We start from the raw sequence: 23,795 nt of genomic DNA on the forward strand, positions 1-23,795 counted from the left end.
CCTGAAAAATTATTTTCAAAATAAACTTTGCAAGCTGCGCTCTCTTCAGTAGGATTTTTGCAACTTCTTCACAACAAAGATCTAACCTCATATTTGGCAGCATGTGACCGAAACAACATGATTATTATGTAAATCTGAAAGTAGTGGTAGAAATTATTTTTTCCGCAGTCATGAAAGTAAGGTTTTCTGTTTTTACTTCCGAAATCGTATTTACCTCCTTAACTTACATTTAACTTAGTGCATTATGTTCCGGGCCTGTCAAAAATTCAGATCCATCCTCCCCCGACATCATCAAATGTTCGATTTCTGCATCACATACAAAAACCCTGCAGTAACTTGTTCAGCTTTTTTCTCCAGGAAAACACCAAGCAAAGGCAAAGACGAAAATCTGTCTGAGTTGTTCAAGCCTGTTGCTGTAAAACCCAACCCTGACGATATCAATGTTGGCGCTGAGTTGACTGGCAACTTGAATAAGGGAGAGGTACTCAAAGTGCTGAACAAATTCTACCAGCAAGAAGAAATCAAAGCTCTATGCAAAGAGAATGGACTAGACAGTAGGTATAATTTATTATTAGTTCGAGATTCTACCTGCAGAAATGGATAAATGTTTGTCCTGTAACTTATTGACCGCTGAATTTTGACTTGTTATTTTCAAGGGAGTTAGACTGCAATGAACAAGACTTAACTGGACCAATTAATGCTAAAAGGAACTAGTAGCATGCAACCCTTATGCTTTTAGTTCCTTTTAGCACTAATACGTCCAATTGTGAAATTTCTAATGTCCAAAATGAAGAATTGAAAAGGTACGAACTTGCAAAGTTTACTATCACCGACCGCAGAAACTTACATCGAGGATAAAAGGAAGGTAAAGATTCATAGCACGGGGCTAACATAGCTGTGACAAAGAGGAAAGCTGCAGATTTTTTTTTTTTTTGGGGGGGGGGGGAGAGGGGCTCATTTAGGACTATATTACATTAAATTATATCAAGATCAATTATCCAGTATGCTGCTTTGTTGAAAGGAAATTGTGAAGCGCCTTGTCTTCTGGAAAGACCATTTCCACAATCAAGACTTTCACAAGTATTTTGATTTTCAAAACATTAATGAATTTTAATTGCTTTCCAGGCTTCTCTTCTGAGAGTAATATTACCTCATTTTTCCCAGCCATTTTGAATAAATTGATCTTAAAAGTTGGCTTACGGCAGACTCTTATTTCTAGTTTCTCTTTTTTTCTTATCTCTTGTACTTGATAGTATTTTAAAAAGCATTTTTAACAAGTTTTGTCTTACTATTTTTGATTTTAGGTTACATACAGCACCAATCATATATCAGTTTTAGAAAATTTTGCTTGGAAGCAGAATCATTACCTGTAGACTTGCACATTACGTTCAGCGACATTCTTCAAGATGCTGGACATATCCACGATCTTTTTCCATACTATTTGAAGCATGCAAAGCGAATATTTCCTCACCTAGAATGTATGGACGATCTTAAAAAAATCAGTGATCTTCGATCTCCTGCTAATTGGTAAGAAAAATCAATAAATTGAGGGTGCGTAATGATGAAACTTTGACACAAGGATCGGGAGTTGAGTAAGTGGGCGAACTCGATGCAAGAGTGATCTCTTGTCAGAGAGTCTGGGTGCACACCCTCTGGCCGGAGTCAACCCTTCTTGTGACATCAACATTGGTCGCTCTTAATAGAGTTCACCCTCTAAGCGAGTCCGTAGGCTGACTCATTGCAGCTACAGACTCTCTGGAGAGTCAGGGTCTAGTCTCAACGACAAGGCAGACTTGCGGGGGGCGGATCGTCTGACCGGCGGATTTGGCTGCACGCTCACAGGATATTCTCGGAAGTGAAAATTGTTGGTGTTTCAGAGGTGGCGCAGGTCACAAGCAGGCTGTGAAATGATATACTTTTATGTGGTGTTTGGCCAGTATGATCTCTGGAAAGACGTAAACCGGGAGTCCCCGGTTTCAGCGGTGGAGCACTGCGAGCGTATTGACCCCTATCTACTCCTAGGCACCCTTGAGCTTGAGTCTTTTCATCTGCTGACAGAGGATCTCAATCCCTTGGTTTGACTGGGCGTCGGTCAATGGCAGGTCTCTGGCTAAAGGTTCAAGACTGCCAAAAATCCTTGTGGCATACCAGCACCTCAAGTTTGAGTCTGCCTATAGCTCGACTGCCGATCTTGCTCTCCGAGCCTGAGTCTGAGTCTCTACAGAATCAACTCGCGAGACCGTTTAAATCCCTTCCCTGACAATTTGTTCTCCATTAGGATGTCTCCAACCTTCTGACAAAATATTCTACTTTCTCTCAAGAAAGCATATCATCATTTTCTCATTGAGTTTGAAGGTAACATTCTTGGGGCTAAAACAAATTAATGAAACAAAAAGCTTGCAGAATTTGGAGGAGTCTGATTATTTTTCTTGCATCATATCGAAGTAGGTGTAGCTCTCTTTGTATGTTCCATACAAAGAGAGGTGTGGTTCTAGCCACAGGAGTGGCACAGTACCAGACAACACCGGGAAATGTCAGGGAAAATGATGAAAGTGCCAGGGACTAATGGACGAATAGACAAGGTACGAATTTCAGCATTTTGATACATGTTTCTTAAGCAAAATTTCACGTAAAATATGATACGCTTAATGAAAATTACTGAAAGCAACTCCTCACGAAGATATTTAATGATTCCTGATGCGTGAATTCAAACCACCCGCATATGAAAACTCAATGCTCTGCGTGATTCATATGCTGCACTAAATGTTATTATGACAGTCTCTACGATACAAAAATCTGGCAACCTCAATTTTGACGCTTTGGCTCAGCTGTTGCAAATTGCTTATAGTTTGAGCAACACATGGTGGGAAATGAACATTACTAGATTGAGAAGCTTGTTGAAACCGTTGTTGTGCGCGACTTGACTCACGTAGAGCTTTGAGTTTCTTGTCAGCGGGCAATTCAAATTCCTCGTAACCAATGTGTAATAAAAACGTTAATATCTTCGTTAAAAGTTGGTTTTAGTAATTTTCGTTGTAAGAATCGTGTTTTACGTAAAATTCTTGTTAAGAAACATGTATCAGATTGCTTAAATTCGTACCTTGTCTAGTGGTCCATTGCCAAGCACTTAAACCGAAATGTGTTAGGGAATTCAGGGGAATGTCAAGAAAGTTCATTTTCTAAATTCTTTGACAACCCTGTAGTCACTTCAGTCTCACAAAAGCCTAGCTCACCCTATCACAGATGTTATGCATGCACAATCCTTGAATATTACTGAGGACAAATTTTACCCTGAGTAGTAGTTTACTATTACCCAAACTGTGTTGAGTGTTCTCATTTTTTTATTATTATCATTTTTAATTTCAACAAATCAATTTGACTGACTCAGCTCCAACCAGTTCCAACCTAAGCAATGATTACAAAAGGAGGTTCATTGTATCTATAATTAAGCTTATGGGAAAATGCTTTTTCACTAGATTTTCTCTCTCTTTTTCTGTTCCTCTCTTCATTTGTTTGCTCCAATCCATCAACACTGCAATATCCCATGGACTTGAAAATCGAGCAAAGTAAAACGTACAAACCAAATGATCTTTGTGTTAATCTAATTTTTTCTCTTTATGTATTCATACAGGTATCCAAATGCTAGGAGCTTGAATAGGAAAATAATTTTTCACGCTGGTCCAACAAATAGTGGTAAAACATATCATGCATTAGAGAGATTTTTAAATGCTAAAACTGGTGTGTATTGTGGACCTCTCAAGCTATTGGCATCTGAAGTTTACAAGAAAGCTAACAGTCTGGTAAGTTTGAAAATGTCGTAATTTCCACCTATATTTGAAGACGTTGATGATGAATTATTGAAAAACCTCTGCTGATAAATATGATGAAAATCAATAAGGGAAAAGAAATCATGACAGAGAATGCAAGTACAGAATTTCTATCTGGTAAGTAGAACCTGAATGGGGACTTAGTCAGTCAAGCCAAGGTCCTAGAGAGAGGCTGTTATATGTATTTATTGTATTGCATGCCAGCTCAAAATTTCTTTTTCAAATTGTGTCTAAACTCATCACAAGCTCTTCATTGCAAGTATAGCAGATTGATAATAGTTTAATAGATAGAAATGTTGACTTGGCCAACATTTGATTGATTCTTTGTCCAAAAACCCGAGTATTAGCAAATAAGAAAATAAATAAAAACCTCTATCAGCCCTTTTGAAAAGTAAATGAATCAGCTTTAGACGTCATTGAAAAATTACATCTAACAAGTCCATTTTATGAAAAACATAGCATCTGTATCTGCAAGTTCAGTAGATACTTTTGTAGTCATCAGGTTTTGCAGTTAGGTAAATGTACAGTGCCAATTTGTGTATGTGCAGGATTAAGTATGTTACCCTTTATTAAAATGGACCCTGGTTTAAAATTTTAGGAAGCTGACCGATAGCGGGTATAGCTGATAACAAGTATTGCTTTTTGACCTCTCAAACTATTCTAAGAGGCATATCATATTTAGTAAATTAGTTGAACCTGAAACGAAATAAACAGATCTTTAGTATAAGATGCTGTGAGTAAATTTTGACTGTCGTCCTCCATGAACAAGAGGAATGGGTTAAACTTTTTAAGATCTGATACTCAGAAGTAATGCACTGAGAATAACAGCCTTTAAATTACCACAGAAATCCCAATAATGAGTTGTCAAGATTTTTAAAAGACAGTATACCTTCAGAATAAAAATTCTGGTTTTATACAGAGTTTGGATTGAAAAATGGAGAGAAGTTTCACAGCTAGTGAGAGTATCCTATCAGTATCAACGGTGTTTTGTCGTAGACACAACGATGTCAGAGACAACAAGTGTCTCTTTATCTTTCTAATCATTTTTAACTCAGTTGCTTTTAAGGTGAGAGATTTTGTCTTTCTTTTCTTTGAGGGTCTTGTTTGATGATAACAAGATCGTCAAGTGAAGTTCACACAGAAAAGAAAAAATCTCCCATAAATTCTGATAGGACACCTGACGGCTACCTGTGTGACTCTTCAACCACATCATAAATGGTAAAGTCCATATCTTCACACTGTTCTGTTTTTCTAATTATTTTACTTTACTTTATAACTCAGGGTATTGAGTGTGATCTCATAACTGGTGAAGAAAGGAAATGCGCCCCAAACAAGGAGTCTCCGTCAAATCATGTCGCCTGCACTGTTGAAATGACTTCAGTAAACATTCCTTGTGAGTATCATTAAAGTAGACCATCTGGAGTACAAATCTTCGAGTCACAAAATAAGGGTAAAAAATCTGAATTATTAATATTCGATGAAGAGAAATAAATTTAGAAATAGATTTTCTAAACCATTTTGTCAATCCTGAGAGGATCAAAGACAACATGATGAAATTTTTTCAGGAGGTCCAGATCTGTTCAGAAGTACCTGGTCCTAAAACTAAATTTTTAGTGTGACATAATTTATGGATGCAGTCTCTTGTACCCACAGGAGATTATACATAATGATTGATCCTTGAGATTATTATTATTAATCACAATGGGCTGACGATTGGTCGCCTAAGCAGGTTTTCGATTGGGTCCCTCCCAGAAGGCGACGACACGGACGTCCTGTGAAAGGTTGGCGACAAGAGGTGGAAGAAGAGATTGGAAGGTGCCAATTGCCTGATGATCTCTGGGAAGATAGGGGGCAATGGCGATTGGACGTTGCAGAGCGCGAGGCTGCGCTGTGAAAGCGACTTAATGTATGTATCACAATGGATACTTTGATTTTTTCCCTCGATTTTTCTTGTTTAGTTTTTAAATTATTTCAATATTTCAGATGAAGTGGCTGTCATAGATGAAATACAAATGGTCAAAGACCCACAGAGAGGCTGGGCCTGGACACGGGCGTTACTAGGTCTCATGGCCAATGAAATTCATGTTTGTGGTGAAGCAGGTGCCATTGATTTGATTAAGTCTCTCATGTTGACAACAAATGAGGATGTGGAGGTAAGCATAGATCCATCATTTATCTCTCTCATTTTGTCATTTGTCATCAATAGAGAATTTGCAGGTGTCTGAAATTTGAATTTCATGTTTAAGTGGAAGCTACTTAGAGAACTGAACACAAGGATACCCTTGGTTCATGAATTGAACAATTATTGGAGAAGATATGACAAAATGATCTAATCTGCTAAAATATGTGTGTTTAAATGGGAAATGCCGCTAGATGACATCACTAGGCAGTGCATTTTCTCACTTTTAGATCTATTATTATACTATCTCCCGTATTAGAAAAAATTATAAAAAATACCGTGAAATCAGCTCTTTAAGCACTTTCAGCTGAAGCAATAAAAAATTTGCATGCAAACTCTCCACTCCCTAATTTTTTTTTTCTTTTTTTTTTTCCTCAAATCTTGTTCTAAGTATGGAAAGAAATATGTTCAACTCCTCTGTAATATACAATGTGTCCACCTTTACCGAAAACCAAAGAATATCAGGAATTTTGATTTTAGTCACAAAACTTTAGAATCTCTTAATTGATAAGTAACAAATCAAACATTGATGCGTAGGCGTAGCTTTCAACAGATAATTCATTTTCTTCCAACATTAGGATTTCTTACCTCAAAATGTTTTATTCCTCAGGTTTTCAAGTACAAAAGATTAACGGAGCTGGAGATTGAGTCCAATGCTGTTGGTTCACTAGACAATATAGTGGATGGTGATTGCATTGTTTGTTTTAGTAAAAATGATGTTTATTCTGTGAGTATTTTATGTAAGTTTTTCTCAATATAGTAAACCATCTATACCCCCATTGAAGTAGAGAAGCATTTATCTCAATTTTTTCAGGCTGCAATAAAAACTCCATACGATCACGAGACAAAAAAGTTAAAACAGTGAAAAAGGTTTGGTACCAACGGACTAATATTTTAAGACTCATTATTTCTGTGAATGAAAAAATTGAAAAACATGACCTGAAAAATGCTAACTGTGAAATTGGATTTGAAATTGTGGAAGTTGCCCTCTTTGAAAAAATTGATGTTGTGAAATGTCATTACGCATCTAAATGTGCATTAAAAAAATTAGTAAACAGGTTAGTAGAATAATGTTGGGTCTGCACTATTTTGCGGGGGAATCAACGCAAACAAATAAAAATTAGCATTAGAGTCTCAAAATGAGAGCTAATAGTTTCAGGGCAAGACCTAGGGGTGTGAGTGTTCAACTTGGGCAGATGTATCAGAATACTAAGCTGGGGTAACGCCAAGAGATCTCTACTGGTTTGGGTCTTTTTAGACTTCATCAGCAGATCACACTCAGTCAGTGAACTAGTTTAGCATCCTACAAAATCCTAGATGGCAATAAAACTCCCTCATAAACATGTCTTGAAACATAACACCTCGCGCCGTCTGCTGTTGCTACTCAACAACTCTTGAGACAAATCAAAGAAAACCGTCATGAACGATAATGACGGTGTTTCAATTCTGTCTAGGATTTTGCTGGATGTTATTTTGGGCTGCTAAGTTTTTAGATTTTTTTACTTTAATCTCCCCGCAGAATAGTGTTGACCCAGCACTACACTAACATCCTGTAAGAATATTCAGGCCACATTTTTAGTGTTGTTTTCTTATTTCAAAATTAAGTATAAGTATGAATTGATTTTTTTTTTTTTTTTTTTTTTTTTTTTTTTTTTTTATCTCCAAAGTTATTATAAATTGAGCATAAAAACTACTTTAAAAGTCACTCTCTCAGATTGCGGTGTACCTACCAAAGCTCAAAAAGTGTATGAAGAAAGATTAGGACATCAAATATTTCTTCACAATGTGAAGATTGTTCTGCTGGAGTATCATTTCTGCAAAAGGGTTTCAAAACCCAAAAGTAAGATGTCTCCTCAATTACACGAATGCCATCCTAAAAACCAAGTAAGTCCTGATCTAAAGTAGTTAAAATTGTGAAAAATGAGTTTTCCAGAAACATCAAATCCTTTTGCCTGAACTGTTAAAATTTATACCTTTCCCCCATTTATTACTTAATCTTCAAAATTTTACATTATCATCCTCTCTGTACCTTGACACTTTGTGCTAAGACTTTGTAAATATTTTTAATGCAGGTAAGTCGTGGGATAGAAGCTCGTGGTAAAGAGGCTGCTGTAATCTATGGAAGTTTGCCACCTAATGCCAAAATTGCCCAAGCCACTAAATTCAATGACCCTGAAAACTCTTGTAAGGTTCTTGTTGCAACAGATGCCATTGGAATGGGTCTAAATCTGTAAGTATCCTCTAAAATCAATCTTTTTTACATTTTTGTGACGAAATCCAAGATTAATAATAAAAAGCTTCGTAAAGTCTTGTATCTGAACTTCCCATAGACTAAAATGAAATTTTCTCAATTTAAGGAAATTTGATAGAAACTTAACTGTGCTAAAGCAAGCCAAAATTCAAAATTGACCAAAGTGTGATCTCTTTTAAGGACAAGTTTAGTTTGAACAAAACTTGCTCTTAGTCAGCAGTGCTTAGCCTAATAAATAAATGACTTTCTTTTTATGTTTGAATCAATGGAACTCTTGCATGTGTCAAGAATTTGCAATCTAAGTACTGATTCGATATAAAATTCCTCTAGAAACACGATGGTACCATTGGTTTTCTCTGCAACAAACAACAAATCTCAGAAAAAGCTCTCGAAGTTGAGGCTGTAATAGAGGAGATATCCCACGCTACCCTGAGAATCCACTTCTATATCAAGACAAACTCTCCATACAAAGATAGGGAGCAAATACATTCACAGGGTTGCCACTTTATTTGGGGACTCCAAAACTGAAAACACAGAAACCCTGCTAATTTATTTGCTCCCTGTCTTTGCATACAGAGTTTGTCTTGACAGAGGTGGACTCTCAGGGTAGCGAGGCATACCCCCTGCATTACAGCCTCAACTTTGAGAGCTTTTTTGAGATTTTGAGTTGATTCCAGGGAAAACCAGTGGTACCATCGAGCTTCTCGCAAAATTTTACATAAGGAAAAGTACTTAAATCGCAAAGTCTCCATTGTACTGCGCTTTTGGAAGCAAAAACATCTAATTGAAAAGTTTGAACACGTGCACCTGCAGTAAGGCGTATCTTGAACCCTCTAAAAAAGATTTTGCTAATTTTTACTCATTTTTCATCAGGAAGCGTTCATAAATGAGCCTGTTACACGCAAAAGATACAGCCGATTGGATACACTTTTCAAAAGTAAATTCGCTCGAAAGTGGGCACATCAAAAAAGTCTGAAATTCACTCCTCAGTGTGCATTCTGCGCAGTTTATAACGTGCTTTTTCAAATTTACTGTGTATGCAAGCAGCTTTTCTTGGTGGCTGGCAGTCAGGTTTGCCCGGGGAGAGACCTTACTCTAAATAAACAAACTATTTTGCGAACTGTTATAAACTCTCTTTATGTAAGATTTCAATTGACTCAAAGCTTTTTTTTTGTAAAATAATGGAAGGAAAAGGGAAAAAAACGCTTGAAAACGATGGAAATCATACGAAAGAAAAAGTTATAGTGATTTTGTTTGTTTACTCAGGTCAGTTTCTCTTACTGCAAACCTGGTCGGCAAAGACTGAGAAAAACTACCTGCTGATGCGAGTAACTTGAAAAAGCGTGTATTATAAACTATGAAGATTGCACGCTAAGGAGTGAATCTGAGACTTTTTCTATGTGCCTAAAGTGACTCTTGTGCGATTTTATCCGTAAACGATATATTTACTTGACTGTATCCCTTGGGTGCAACAGACCCATTACCTAACGCTCCAGGAAAGTATGAGCCTGCATTACAAGGGAGGGAAGAACCCAGTGCCAGCACTATGTAACTCTTTCTAATGGTAAAAAACACACCAAATCCCAAATGTATCATGTTCCTTTCTTCAAAATTCCTTGTCACACAATATTCAATTAAATCATTAAAAATACTTCAAATTTTATTCAGCTGTATATTCAACAGGTCCCCACAATTTTTGAGATCTTAAAGGGGTGGATGCCATCAAGTGTTAAGTAATTATTAAAGGGGGTCTGGGGTTGTGTTACAAAGCATTACAAGGGGGGTCAGAAATGCCAAAAAAGTATGTCACATAATTTATGAATGCTTTCCGAATTACAATCAATAAATCATGAAAAGAATAAAAAGTTTGACCACAGTATTTGCTTGAATTGTTTTTTTTTTTTTCCATTTGAGTAGCTAAAACGATCTTCTTGATAATTACAGGAGTATAAGGCGGGTGATATTTTATTCCCTGATCAAGCCAGTAATGAACGACAAAGGAGAAAGGGAAATGGATATAATATCTGTTTCCCAAGCTTTGCAAATAGCTGGTAGAGCTGGACGATATGGAACTCAGTATGATAAGGTATCAGTTTTATCTCCATTCTTTCTCTTTCTGCTGTATTTTTTGGGAGTTACTTTCATGAAGTTGAAGTTTCAAATTTTGGCACTCTTGATTGACCATTTCAAAAACGGTAAAAGCTGTTAATATATTAAATTAAAAAACTCACGCTTTCACCAAAGTAGGTATTTTTCAAAGCGTTTTTCAGACGCCATCTTTACCACCATCATCAGCTGACCATCAATATTATTGAAGTTTTAAAGTCTTAAAAAAACTTGGATATAGTGTACTCAGGATCTTAAAATAAGTCGTAAACCAACCGAAATTAAATGTACTACACAGTGTTTATGCAGCTTCTAGGCTCTCATCTTTTGTGGTGAGTCTATCATAGGGCGTATTTAGACTAGTTTTCAAAAGCTGTAGCAAAGGTGCCATACACCTGGTGCTCCAATGTAGATTCCAAAATATTCTAATCAATGGGTAGGAGAATTCACCGCCGGATGAGCATGTTCCTCACTGCGTCAACAGATGACGAGGGTTAAAGAAGTAGGTTTCTACAACATACTGCATTTTGTAAAGTAGAAAGTGGTATCTTTATCGGGTTCCATTGTTACGGAAATTTATTTACCTTTTACTGCATTTTATCTCTACTTATGATTTATTTTTCAATTCTGGATTGACTATAGTTGTTTCTTTATGAAGAAAAACAATTCAAGGATGTTGCAATGTTGCAAATATCTTGTGTTTCATCCAGGTAAGGAATTGCAAGCTGTTTTTACAGCTGATTAAGAATCACCAATCACACCTAATTTTTTAATTCAAAGATTGAAAATTACTTATAAGATTAAATCAACAAAGCACTCAATGCAGAAAAATATCAACATTTGTTGACTTCTTCTTTATCATTTGAAAGGTTCTAGGATCATAAAGTGTTTTATAAGAAAATGTTTACAGTTTTTTTCCCCTGGCTAGTTTGGGCTATGAATTCAAATGTTTGATTTTCGTTGTTTTAGTTGATCGTATTATTCTCATTAAATAGCCACAAGTGCAGAAAAGTAAAAAAATTAATGTAGTAATTATTCAGAATACAAGTTTTAGCTTAATCATTTTTTGTTCTCATAGGGTTGCGTGACAACATTCAAAGCAGAGGATTTGCCGAAATTGAAAGATCTACTTTCTCAAACGCCGGAGCCTATCACAAAAGCAGGTCTCCATCCAACTGCTGAGCAAATTGAACTTTACGCATATCACCTTCCCAATTCAGCTCTCTCTAATCTGATGGTAATGAGTTGTGTATTGTTTTGTTCCCATCCTTACGCAGGGTTTTAAGAATCTAGTTCTAGTGATTTCTCTAAAAACAACTATAAATCGCAGTACCATCAGATGTCAAGGAATCGTTTCCCTTATGTTGGAATTGCGTTACCTGCATTTTTATACTTTTATTTATTTCTTATAATTTATTAACTAAGTCTAGCTGTCAGGAAATTCAGCTTACTTTCTTGTATGAGAGGTTACAAAGTTGCGCAACTAACACTTCCTTGTATACCCGTTTGTAGCTATCAACCAATTTTTGTTAAGAAAGTGGTTTTTGAAAATTGTTGTCAGTACTTAAACCCCCTTGTTTTCAAAGTTATACCTCGGAAAAGATTAGCGTGGTTTAAGGGGTATGAAATTCAAGTGCCATGAGGAGCCACTAAATTTAAATTGAAAATTTTGGCCCAAAGTCTAAGATTTCAAAATTGATCAACGGCGTACATTTCCCCATTTACCCACATGACTATAACTCAGCAAATCCTGAAGGGTTTCACTAAAAGGAACTTTCTGTCAGCCATTATTCAGTCGAGGCAAGAAGGGTACCCTGATTGTAGATCCTGCACCCTCATATGACTATTTGAGGCTTTTCTATCAATAACACATCAAAATGGACAAAATTCATGTTCTGATCAACTGCTCCATAGAAATTCATTGTAAATTTTCCTGAAAACAGTGTATTCCAACTTGTGTTACTTAAGTCGGTTGAGCACCAGGCAAAAATTATGGATAATATTTTCTTTGTAGAAGGCTTCTTACCTATCTACACATCGATTTTAAACACCAAGCCCTACTTTATATTCGAAAATTTCAAAAATAAGAAACTTCCCATCCATTCTACATTTTTACCCCTAATCCCTACCATTCATTGTTTGTTTCTTTTCACAGGATATTTTTGTATCGTTGTCAACTGTGGACGATTCTCTGTACTTCATCTGTAATATAGATGACTTCAAATTTTTAGCAGACATGATTCAACATGTTTCTTTGCCGTTACGAGCAAGATATGTTTTCTGTTGTGCACCAATCAACCGGAAAATGCCATTTGTTTGTACGATGTTTTTAAAGGTATTGGCTATTCAATTCTGTCAATTTTTATCCACAGCTCTTCAAGCTGATCATTGAAATACCCTAGGCAGTCATTAAGATTATACCAAAACAGAAAATTATGGCCATTCCAGGACATGGATCCACCATTGAGTTTTTCTCTTTTGCCTGAGCGACACAAGTATCAGGTATTCTAAACTTTACTGTATGAAAAATAAAAATGTATGTAATCTAATCTTTCATACACTTCTTTCAAAAGTAAATTAAGGAAATAAAATGCTCTTGTTGTTGCTTGGTTACAAAACAATTTTCAACTGCCAATTGAATCCCATTTTGCAATTTGGAACTAAAATTTCTGGCTCATCTGTAAAAACACCTATGTGCATAAGGAAACTAGTGGCACATATGTCATTTATAAACCAAGGCAGAAATTTTAGCTCCAAATTACAAAATGTCGTCCAATTCTTCTCCTTGCTTCTATGTTGACTCAATTTTTTTATAATGAGAAATTTAATTAATACAATTGAAAATTATTTTTCTCTGGGGCTCTTTACAAAGTAGTTTTGCCAGCATTTTCCTTTATTTTTTTCCTTGGTTATTTTTTGTAACTAATGTTTGTATTTCACACTGCAGAGAATTATCTTATCTATTCATTTTGAAGGAATTTCTTCTTTAGTCAGTGGTCGGATTTCTAAAACCAGGAATGTAGTTACATAAGAAAATCCTCCTTTTCCTCAGCCTTAAAGATAATCCACACATTTTTTATTTTCTTTTGTGCTCTTTTTTCAGTATGCTCGTCAATACAGTAAAAATGAAGCACTCACGTTTGATTGGCTCTGTAGAAATATAGGGTGGCCAATTCAGACACCAAAAACAATTATAGACCTCATTCATTTGGAAGCTGTATTTGATGTTCTAGATTTATATTTATGGCTCAGGTATGTCTCTTTATCTTTTTCAAAGTTTCCACTCTCGCTTTTGAACTTGATAAATTAGCCCTTGCAAATTTGCCAGGAAATTAAAATTTTATCCAGAGTCTTCCTCCTTTTAATCTCTTTGAGTTCCTGTAACAAAAATTTTATGTGGTGCAGATTTTGGAATGATGTATCTACATTAAGGTGAATCCAGGGTTCGATTAGGGATAATTCAAGATTAGAGATAGCGCCACCAGTCACCACTGAGAATTTCACTTTCCTTCGACGATTACTGAAATAATATTCCTCAAATTACAAATAGCAGATCCACAAAATATAGATTATTTTTTGCTTGATATTTTGAGCCAAAAGTATTGGCAATTAGAATTACAAGCGCAGAGAAAGTACGGCTGAAATTTTCAGCTCAACGGCGGCGGCCGAGCGCGCAACGGAATCCCTCATGTTCTGTCTCTCTCTCTCCCATTGCCGCAATGGGAATTACTTTCCGCCGCAGTTAAGACTTCATTTTAAGGAATTTTGAGAATATTTTTTTCCTGAGTGTTCCTCAAGTATGTTGCTATATCCCCCGGATCTCCAATCTTGAATAAGTATTACAATTTTTATTATTTTGGCAAATATATACGGCTATTCTGAGCAGCGCGACGTGGTGGCCAAATCGCGAAGTTCCAAGCCTGGATTCACCTTAAGTTCTTTTTAAAAGGAGCCTGCCTACTCAGTGCATGAATTCAACTGAAATTAAGTTGCATGGAAGCTGAATTTGGGGTGATTCTGTGCCCAAACCTTGTCGCAAACTGAAGAGAAGTGTGTAAATTGCTGAGATGGTGACTTTGGGTAAATAGAGCTCAAATTATTTGTTCTATTTTTTTCTTTTATTCCTATTATTCCATTATTTCTATTATTTTCATTTCATATTGCAGTTACCGCTTCATTGATCTCTTTCCGGATGCCACACTAGTGCGGGATATGCAAAATGAACTGGATGCCATAATTCAGGAAGGTATCATTCAACTTACACGCTTACTGAAAAATGCAGACAAACCATCTCCACTACCATTAGAGGATGATTTCGATAGCAAACAGAAGCAGGACCAGTATCTAAGAGGTAATCTAATTTTAAAGTCTCTAAAATCTCTGGACTTTGACCACCCACAGATAACAGATCCGCAGGGTATTGTCTTCAAAGTAGGTTGGGAGCTCTGGCCATTATCAAGATGTAGCTGAATAACTTGACAAAATTTCCGGCTATGTGATTCCTGCCAGTTGAAATTAGCATTTTGAAAAATTCATTTCAACTCTATCATCACTATGTACTGATCAGTTCATCGATTTTTTGTTCTCATTTTATTTTAATTTATGTACTTCCTTTGTTTTGATTTCTCCTCAGAATGGTCAAAATAGCGATCAAGTGTCATATCATTATTGAGGAGAAATGTATTGCAGCTTGTTTGGCTAGTAAATCTTCAACTGCCTCATGATATATTATTTTTGGCACTTCAAAATTTCGTGAAAAAGATGAATACCTACTTATGTTTTCCACTCAATAGTCCTTGTAATTCTGAGCACTTAATTTACCTCCAAAAAGACAAAGGAAAGGAGAAAGCTCTGTGCTATTCCTCTGTTTTTTCAAGTATGCACATCACAACAAGATGTTTTGTATAAGTTGTGTTATCAAGTAAATTTACATAATAGCTCTTATGAATTTTTACTTTATTGTATACATACTGACATGTTTTAAAAGTGTATCCAATCTTATATTCATTAGGAGGATCCGATAAGCAGAACAGTGGGCATGGAAGACTTACTGAAAGATTACTTGCGCAGGGTCTTCTTACACCTAAAATATTGCAACAACTGCAAGAAGAATGGAATCAACAGGTTTGTACATTCTTTCACCGTGGATTTCACCCAAAAACCAGTTTCTTCGTGTATTTGAATATTGTGATCTCAGTTGTTTGTTCCTCATGCCAATATTGAAAGTATACTTTGAGGTGAATTCACATTAGTCTCGCATGAGGAATTTTTCTAATGCCTTTTTTTGTTATGAAGTGGCATGGCGAAATCACTTGACAAGGTAACATTCAGCTTCTGAATTTACTACACAACTCTGACAATTTTAAGTAAAAAATCTGAATTATTAGCTTTAGTCTTTCATCTGCCAGTAAAATAATGAGATTTGTCAAGTATTCAAATCCTTAGACAGATGTTAGAGTGGTCTTGTGCTCCGCTCTCATCCATAAAGCTATGCATTAAAATAGAGAAAATACATTTCTTTATCCTCGGTATTTTCTACCTAGAAAAAGATCAAAATGACCATTTTAAAGTCTATTTTCTGCTGAAATTAGTTAAGCCCCTATGCACGTTTAACCTCATGTAACAGTATTTTAGTGTGATCAGTTGCGATCTACTGCTATAATAGTATACTGTGTCTTTTGCTTCACAGACCCAAAAAAAGGAGACTAACTCTTCATCAGATGAAAATTCCTCACACTCTAGAAAACCAAGGAGAAAACCCAGGGCATAACACTTCCTACAGAGGGGATGTACAACTAAATGGATTTCAGAGACAAGTTACAAAGTCTTTAATAGTTTCCTTGGCTTTTCGAAGAAAACAGCTCATTACTTTGCATTTACAAGCGGTAAAATCAAATTGTTTAAGTAATGTCTATTGGAATAAGATTATTTTCAAACATCTCTGCTCGTCCCTTGAGGCGCCAGAAAGCGTAATTTCATTAGAGCATAATGAAACATAGAAAATTAAATTGTGATCGTCTACAGGAAAAGAGACCTTAGTACCACGGTAACTGAAAATTGAGCTATTGGCATCTCCGCAAAGAGGCGTGTTTTTATGTAGTAAATGTTTGCACAAAAACGGTGACAAAATGTCGAAACAAGGTGTAGACTACGATGAAGTTTGCAATTCGAAAAACGTAGTTTTGAGTTTGTATAACATTTTAATCTGCAGTATTTCAAGCTCCGATTGTTGGACTGAAGTCAGTTTTCCACCTCCTTCGGTACAAAAATGAATCAGACTGACTGCAACTGACTCTTTGAAATACTAGGCAAAGCTCCACATGGGAAACTTAATTTGCCTTTCGCAACCAAACTATAGAAAAATTGCTGTCCTTAAAACTTTGCGCCCACCTCCTCATGTCCCTCTTAAATGAATACAGGTTCCTTTGTACCTGCCTTATTTCACTAAAGAAAGAGGCTTTGAAGTGCCGGTGAAAATATTTTCCTAGTCCTTCCAGGAATAGTTAATGTCTGATTCCTAATTTTGTCTCAGTGCACAATATTGCAGAGATTAGTGCAGTCTTCAAACAACTCCTTTTGCAGCAGAGTACAAATTCTTTCTCCCATGCAAGCATGGACTGGTTGAGGGATTTCTCCCCATCATAATTTTCGAACGGTAACTTACCAGGGAAAATGTGCCAGAACTATTACCAAGAAATGTGTTACTTGTGAAGGAACCAAGTAACCACTCTCCATATTTTCCAATGGTCTGTTGGTCCGAGTTACTGATGTGCCCCTTTAAGCGGTGCAAAGCAAATACGTTCATCGATTGTGAAAGCGTTTTTGCAAAAAAGTCACCCATGTGGTGGCCTAGGTTTTTAATTGCTAATGAATTGTGTGGAAAAGAACTTTTTGCATGCCTGTTACTAAACCATTGTGTTCTGGAGCAAGTAGAGCTATCCTATCTGCTTCATTTCCTCCCTTGAGATGTTGTCAACTATTCCTAGCTACTTTGTAAAAAACTGAAATTGTTACAATGTGATAGAAGCACAGGTTTTTTAATAAATTTTTTTTTTCACTGTGTGTTTTAAGTAGATATCATTAGTTGAAATTCTAATAACGAAGAATGATGTGCACTATCTCTGTGGCATTCTACAAGAGGTATCTATGAATCAGTGTTCCCAGGTGCGGCGTATATGAAGTCTGTATGATCTCCAACTAGGCTTGTGTTAAAAATATCCTTTTTTCCAATTTTTTTAATTTTAATCCTTTTTTAAGTCAATACAGCTACATCTTGCAACAGAATTGTGGCTGAACGTTGAGCATCTGAGAGGGTCTGTCCAAGAAAATAAGTGTACCTTGTGAATCAAAGGACAACATGTAAAAATGAGGGCTTTTTAGATGGTTTGAAGTGTGTCACTGAGCGAATCTTCATTCGTCAATTGTTAGTGAAAAAGGTAAACAGTTGTCCAACAGGTTAACAAAGTCGGTATTTACATCAACCAATCAGAACCCAGTGGCCTGTTTACAGGACTGTTGATAGGTCTCACTTTCTCAATCTGAATCGTCAACAGGTTTGTTAATGTGGTCTGGAGCACATTTACGAAACTGTAAACTGTTAACGAAAATTAAATTACATTTAAGTACGGGCAATTTGGGGGAAAGGCTAGGCCACCTTATTTAATCACTAACTGGGAACGAAAACTTGTTTTTCATGAAGTATTTTGTAAACTGTTAACGGAGTTCGTCAACAGTTGATGAACTAAAATTTGCTTACAGATAGCTTTTTTCATCCTATTGTTTTCTTTTCATTAAAATTTAAGGTAATACAAACAAAATACAAAGTTCCGATATTATTAAGATCAGTTGAAAAAACCCTAACTTCCATACATTTGATTATGCAATGAACATCATGCTATTATGCTGAACAGAAACCCCTCGCATGGCAATGGTCTAAATTGACAGGCGATTCTCTAGGTTTTCTCTAAGTTGTTCTGATCCAAATGGCAAGTGGCGGTATGGTTGATGGCAGCTAAGTGAGGTAAGAAAGGTTCAGCTATGTCTGTTACCTTAAACAGCTTTCACACACTTAATTAGGGCAGTAGATTTAGTGTGCAAACTAGATTATTTTTTGAACCCATAAAATGGAACGTAAAAAAATTGTTCTGCAGGAATATGAATGTCTACAGAAAAGACACCAAGTGAATGAAAAATGTAACAATTTTATTCACAGTGAAAAATGTTTTAAAAAAAGAATAGGAATAATAAATAATAATAATAATAATAACAAAATAAAAGCTGAGGGCTATAATCATAGTCACTCCTTAAGTGGTCATCTCCTTTGAAGAGGTCTTCTGAAAGGACATTATGTTTCAAGAGGGTTGACACAGAATCAGAAAAAGGACAATTTGAAAGACCAATAAGTCAAATTAAATTACAAATGGATTCTTGCTGAGGAATATGATAATATGCCCTGACAAAATCTAAGAAATGCCAAAAGGAAAATTTTATGATATTGAAAATTTAAAGGTAGCAGTAGACCTACTCGGACATCAGTTAAAACAATCATTATTTTTCTTTGATATTCCTGAATCTTACTGATGGCGATTCATTACTATCCTCCTCGCGGATCATTTTACTGGAAGGTCATTGAGAATTTCTTTTTCTGATTCTCCAGAGCCTAAATCTATGAGCTTCCTTGAATTCTCTTGAAACACAATGAAACCCACAAGGGCGTCCTAGGGGAAAGGAGCAGCTTAAAAAAGTGCTCAAGAAACAACTATAAATACGGCCTAGATCAATCACCATTTTAAGACAAAAAAATTGTTAGATGTAAGAACCGGTTTCACCGACATAAAATACATCAAGGACTTCTTAAAAATTAAATAATTCCGGCACTAAGTGGAATTCAGGGTGTGTTTGAGTAAGTCAGCACAGATTATTGTCAACAGTGCTGCCGTGCTCAGGAAAAACGCCGTAAGAGCCTTCAGGCGTTGCCCAATTTCCTCTGGTAAATCACTAATTTTCAGGAAAATTTTTGAATATTTTCCCGCCAATTTCTCAGATAATTTTGTTTGTAACTTGATCTAAAGTGTCTGATAATTTCAAGGAAAACTATTCATAATTTTCCTCAAAAATAAACATTTTATCCAAAGAAATTTGGCAACTCTCGAATGTTCATATGGCGTTCTTCCTTAGTACGGCAGAGTAATTCCAAGGAAAAGAATGTCTTTGAACGGTGAAAACACTCAACATCAAAATAATGGATTAAGTGTGCTAATACTTCTCTCTGCTTATTATCACATCGATGTACAGATTCTATATTTTCAATTTAGTCATAATTCATTAATGTGAAAATACTTTTATTGATATGATTGATGAATAATCGATGTCATCGACGCCTGAGTGAGATATGTAACTACACAAATGCTTGTGAATGTACTAAGTACAAAAAAAATACATAGTGAGCCTAAAAATTATGCAAAACAAAAAAATTCCTAGGGTCAAAAATTGAAAAGGAGAGGGAGAAAAATTAAATATAACTAAATAATGAGGAGCTTCATTGTTAAACTGTGGGATGGAAAAGATCATCTCTAACAGGATAGAAAGCATGAGCCAAGAATTGGTTACAGAAAAATTCGACGGCTACACGCCTAGATTATTGAGTATACCATCACTAACAGTGATGACGTGAAATGCAGAGCTCTATATCTAGGGGCCTACAGGTAAACTCAATATTTTCATCAATACAAAAACATGACCTCAATCTTTGATTTAATTTATTTGATTGGCTCGCTTTAATTTTACTGAGCTTTGGAAAAGGAGCAAAAATTTCAAGTGTGGGTCAAATGTTGATCTCAAATAAGAATGTTAGAATAATCAAATTTTAGAGCCACCATGTGACTCTGGGGAATATTCATTTGTCAGGTTCTGGATACGGCTCACAGGACCAACTAAAAAGGACTTCTAGCTCAGAAACCTCACTCATCAGCACACTTAATCTTTAAAAATTACTATCTAAGAAGTATGACTTAGTTTAATAATAGGAATGATGAGCACTTTAAGTCTAAATTGGCTCAAGCATAAGTTTTCACGAGACTTTTGGAGCAGGGACAGCAATAAGTATTTTTCAGAGTGAGCGACGAAGCACATAAAAATATCTGCTGACCACAGCTCATGATAGAATGATTTTACAGCAAGTCATCAAATGAATGACGATCAATTGGACTATATTTTGCAGTTTGGAACTATAAATTCTAGCCCGGTTTTGCCGGTTTAAGAACAACGTATGTGCCATTCAGTGTTCGAAACTCACCTTTGAGTTTTAGGAGCCATATGGCACATTAAGCCCGATTTTTAGGCGCTATTGAAGTTTTTTTAGGGGCCAAATTGACTTTTTGCCTATATATTGCGGCACCTTAAGTGAAAAGTTAGACGCAAGATGTTATGTATCAGAAGTAGTAAGTAACTGTAGCTTGGGGAAGACAAAAGCACTGAGAATGAACTCGTGAAGAATAGAAAAAGCAAGCTTTCACTTGAAGTGCTGAAAATTCTGAGTTTTTTCAATTCAAATAGATTTGTTTTTCTTTCTTTATGTGACTTCCTGTGAAAATCCAGATATTTAGGGGGCAATTTTTAGGGGCCACGTTGGCGCAGAGCCTTCATTTTTTAGGCGCCATGGCCGATTTTTTGGGGCGCATTTGGCGCATTGGTGCCTGTGAGTTTTGAACACTGGTGCCACTAGTTTCCCTATGCACATACGTGTTTTTCCAGAAGAGCCAGAATTTATAGTTCCAAATTGCAAAATGCAGTCCAATTGTGCTTTGTGGGATTATATCCTGAAGAACAATGATACATTTTTCAAGCATGGATTTCTTCAATGATAGATACAATGTTGGAGTTAGTATAGATTGAATAAATTCACTCATTTATTATAAAAAACAATTCTAAAAGAGCGTCAATAGCAGTTAAATTAACTAGACACCCCATGATTGCCTATTTGATTCCCTATCATTAAAGAAGAGTAAAGTAATGAAACATGAACATAGAATATGGACTTGGTAAGGCAACGAAAAAGGCCATGCATTCCTCATTACACTCCTTACTTATCTGACAGTGATTCCAAACTGATCAATGATGACAACTTGACCATGAAAATCCAAGATCGCGGTGAAATGAAAACCCATGTTGGTAAGTACGACAACATATTCGAAAAGGGCGAAAAGTGTGTACACTGGAAAAAAATTAAAAGGAGTTGGAATGAGAAATCTGCTGCGGAGTTCCATGTCATAAGTTCTTATCAGAAAGTTAGAGTTCCAACAGTGAACAATTATGAGTAAATAGAAAAGAGAGAACTTGATTTCTAGCAAGTTGAGTGTTTTGACCGACTGACTTATGTATGTGTGCCATTCTTAATGATGAAAGACATTAAATATTTTTGATATATATTGTAAAAATAGCGAATTTTCAAATATTGGCAGCTTTTTCAGAATTGCACATTTGTTAAAATCATACTAAAAAATAAATGGACTGGAGCTTCCCTAACAACTATAATTGAAGGTTTTATTCTTGATTTTTTTCTCAGAAGAGATTATTTTCTTAATCGTCAATTAAAATTCCAAACCACGTATCTCATTTGCAAAGTTTGACAGTCTCCACCTCCATTTTATTTTTTCGAAAGAGAACAAGTCAACATCATTCTTTAAAGTTTTTAGAGAATTTTTCTCCCACAGAGAAGAAAACTGACGGAAGTATTAAAAAATTGATATTGAGTAGTTTTCCATTTTAAAAATAAAGTATAACAAGAAGTCAGCAACATCACAAACCGAAAAACGTGGTTCGGCAGTTTCACTGTCGTAATACTTTGCTGCTGTTGATCCCGTTTTTCTGAATTAAAATGAAACGAGTGACTTCCATTAGAATTTCGAAATACTTACTTCCAGCTTCGCATTTGATATTGTGGCGGACGAAACAATATCCAGCGAGAGAGAATGCAATGACGTTTACACAAAGTAGAATGAATTTGAGCTTAAAGGATCGAGTTTCGATGTTGTCTGGGGGCATCCTTCGAGCATACCTCCAAAGATAACACGTCATCATCATATACAGCTCAGATGTCAACATAAATGTCATGAAAAATTTTTCATGGACAGCTGAAAAGTTTTGAATAGAAATGTTATACTTCATTCATTCACATGATACAATAAAAGAATATGAGAGAAGACTGCTCAAAACGAGGAATTATCTTTCAGTTTTTGTCTGTATTGTGCCCTTCTATTTTTGCATGATGATATGCATGTCCGGCTCTTGCTTTGGGGGTAATAAAAACCCCTTTTTTTTCCTTGTAGGCCCCGTCCACACGAGCGCGGTTTGAGGAACTAATTCGTCAAACTGTTCAGTTTCCCGAAACTCGTTCCTTGAAATGAGGGATGCTGTCCACAGAGTTTGCCCAAACCGGAACCGGAACTTCAATAAAACTATACAATTATGCAAAATAATAGATTACTAGGGCTGCAAGAGTAACAAAAACAACTGTCAAGACTTAAAGGACGTAAATGCAAAAACAAACGAAGTCACAATAAAAGAAAAATAGAAGCTCTGAGTTTGGGGAAGTTCTGGGGTTTGGAGGAATAAGTTTTAGCTCAGCTGAATTCCGCGAACTGCGCTCATGTGGACAAGGCCGTAGTGAAATAATTTTGACCTGAGGATGGTGATAAGTGATAGGGTGATGAGGGAAAATTAATTAGGTTAACAATTTACATGTAAAATAAACACTGACATAAAGGCTGAATTTTTAGAACTATCATTCAAAGAAACGATTTGCGAGATGAATGGATGCTAGCTGTCAGTCGCAAAATGACAAGCAAGTGGAACTCAGCAGAACACAAATCCTTCAAAAATAATTATAAAATGTTGAACTCTGGTCAACTATAAAAAGTTCTAAAATAATGGCTTGAGTGCTGTTAAACTTAAAAAAGATGATGTAATGGTGCTAAGATCAGATAGAGTACAAAAACTAAAAACATTTTGAAGTTTCAAAATGAAACTCTGATATGTAATGTGGTGGATTGGATAAACTTTGCACCTGCTGATCTACTGTGCTGGAAAAATAAGGTCAAGCATGTGTGATCACCAACTTCCAAGGCCTTCAGTGGAGCACGAAGTGTCAGGCGAGAAAATTTATAAGGTTCGTTTGTTTTTATGTTGCATGCAGTTGGCGATTGGGATAAATGCAGCTTATTTTAGAACTCCTCACTTTCGGGAAACCAGAGATTTTCTGGCTTTGCATAAAAAGGCATGTATCGATGGTGAAACTACTAGACCATGTATCTCAGTTTCCGATGTCGCAGACTTCCTGTCATACTTTATTTCTTAGATGGAAAACTACTCAACGTCAATTCTTGAAAACGTCCGTGATTTTTCTTCTTCGAGTGAAGAAAAATCTTTGACAATT

The 23,795-nt window shown here is 36.0% G+C and overlaps 2 protein-coding genes across 3 annotated transcripts in view; one reads left to right on the plus strand and one right to left on the minus strand.

Moving 5' to 3' along the window:
- Positions 1 to 82: 82 nt before the first annotated feature.
- Positions 83 to 17,425, plus strand: Suv3 (Suv3 helicase). Its single transcript, XM_019045113.2, has 14 exons — positions 83 to 554; positions 1,305 to 1,527; positions 3,632 to 3,800; positions 5,109 to 5,220; positions 5,811 to 5,980; positions 6,617 to 6,733; positions 8,079 to 8,236; positions 10,202 to 10,343; positions 11,442 to 11,600; positions 12,519 to 12,698; positions 13,467 to 13,615; positions 14,530 to 14,714; positions 15,375 to 15,487; positions 16,053 to 17,425. The coding sequence occupies exons 1-14, from the start codon at positions 245 to 247 to the stop codon at positions 16,131 to 16,133; spliced, it is 2,268 nt and encodes a 755-aa protein (XP_018900658.2). The 5' UTR covers positions 83 to 244; the 3' UTR covers positions 16,134 to 17,425.
- The window catches only part of LOC109032820 (Post-GPI attachment to proteins 2), a 12,866-nt gene continuing 6,219 nt past the window's right edge, over positions 17,149 to 23,795 (minus strand). For both annotated transcript variants that reach the window (XM_019045118.2, XM_019045117.2), the window contains exons 5-6: positions 22,279 to 22,494; positions 17,149 to 21,575 (exon numbers count right to left, since the gene is read on the minus strand). In XM_019045118.2, coding sequence (XP_018900663.1) covers positions 21,448 to 21,575; positions 22,279 to 22,494 — 344 coding nt within the window. In that variant the 3' untranslated portion in view covers positions 17,149 to 21,447. The remainder of the gene's footprint in view (positions 21,576 to 22,278; positions 22,495 to 23,795) is intronic.

The sequence above is a fragment of the Bemisia tabaci genome, chromosome 2, assembly GCF_918797505.1.
Source record: "Bemisia tabaci chromosome 2, PGI_BMITA_v3".
Lineage (NCBI taxonomy): Eukaryota > Metazoa > Arthropoda > Insecta > Hemiptera > Aleyrodidae > Bemisia > Bemisia tabaci.

Bases quoted from the DNA above. Each gene is read 5' to 3' on its own strand.
- Suv3 (XM_019045113.2), top strand. From the start codon at position 245: ATGTTCCGGGCCTGTCAAAAATTCAGATCCATCCTCCCCCGACATCAT. The intron at 12,699-13,466 runs GTATTGGCTATT...CTCTTTTTTCAG, and splicing joins TTTGTACGATGTTTTTAAAG to TATGCTCGTCAATACAGTAA. The intron at 14,715-15,374 runs GTAATCTAATTT...TATATTCATTAG, and splicing joins GCAGGACCAGTATCTAAGAG to GAGGATCCGATAAGCAGAAC.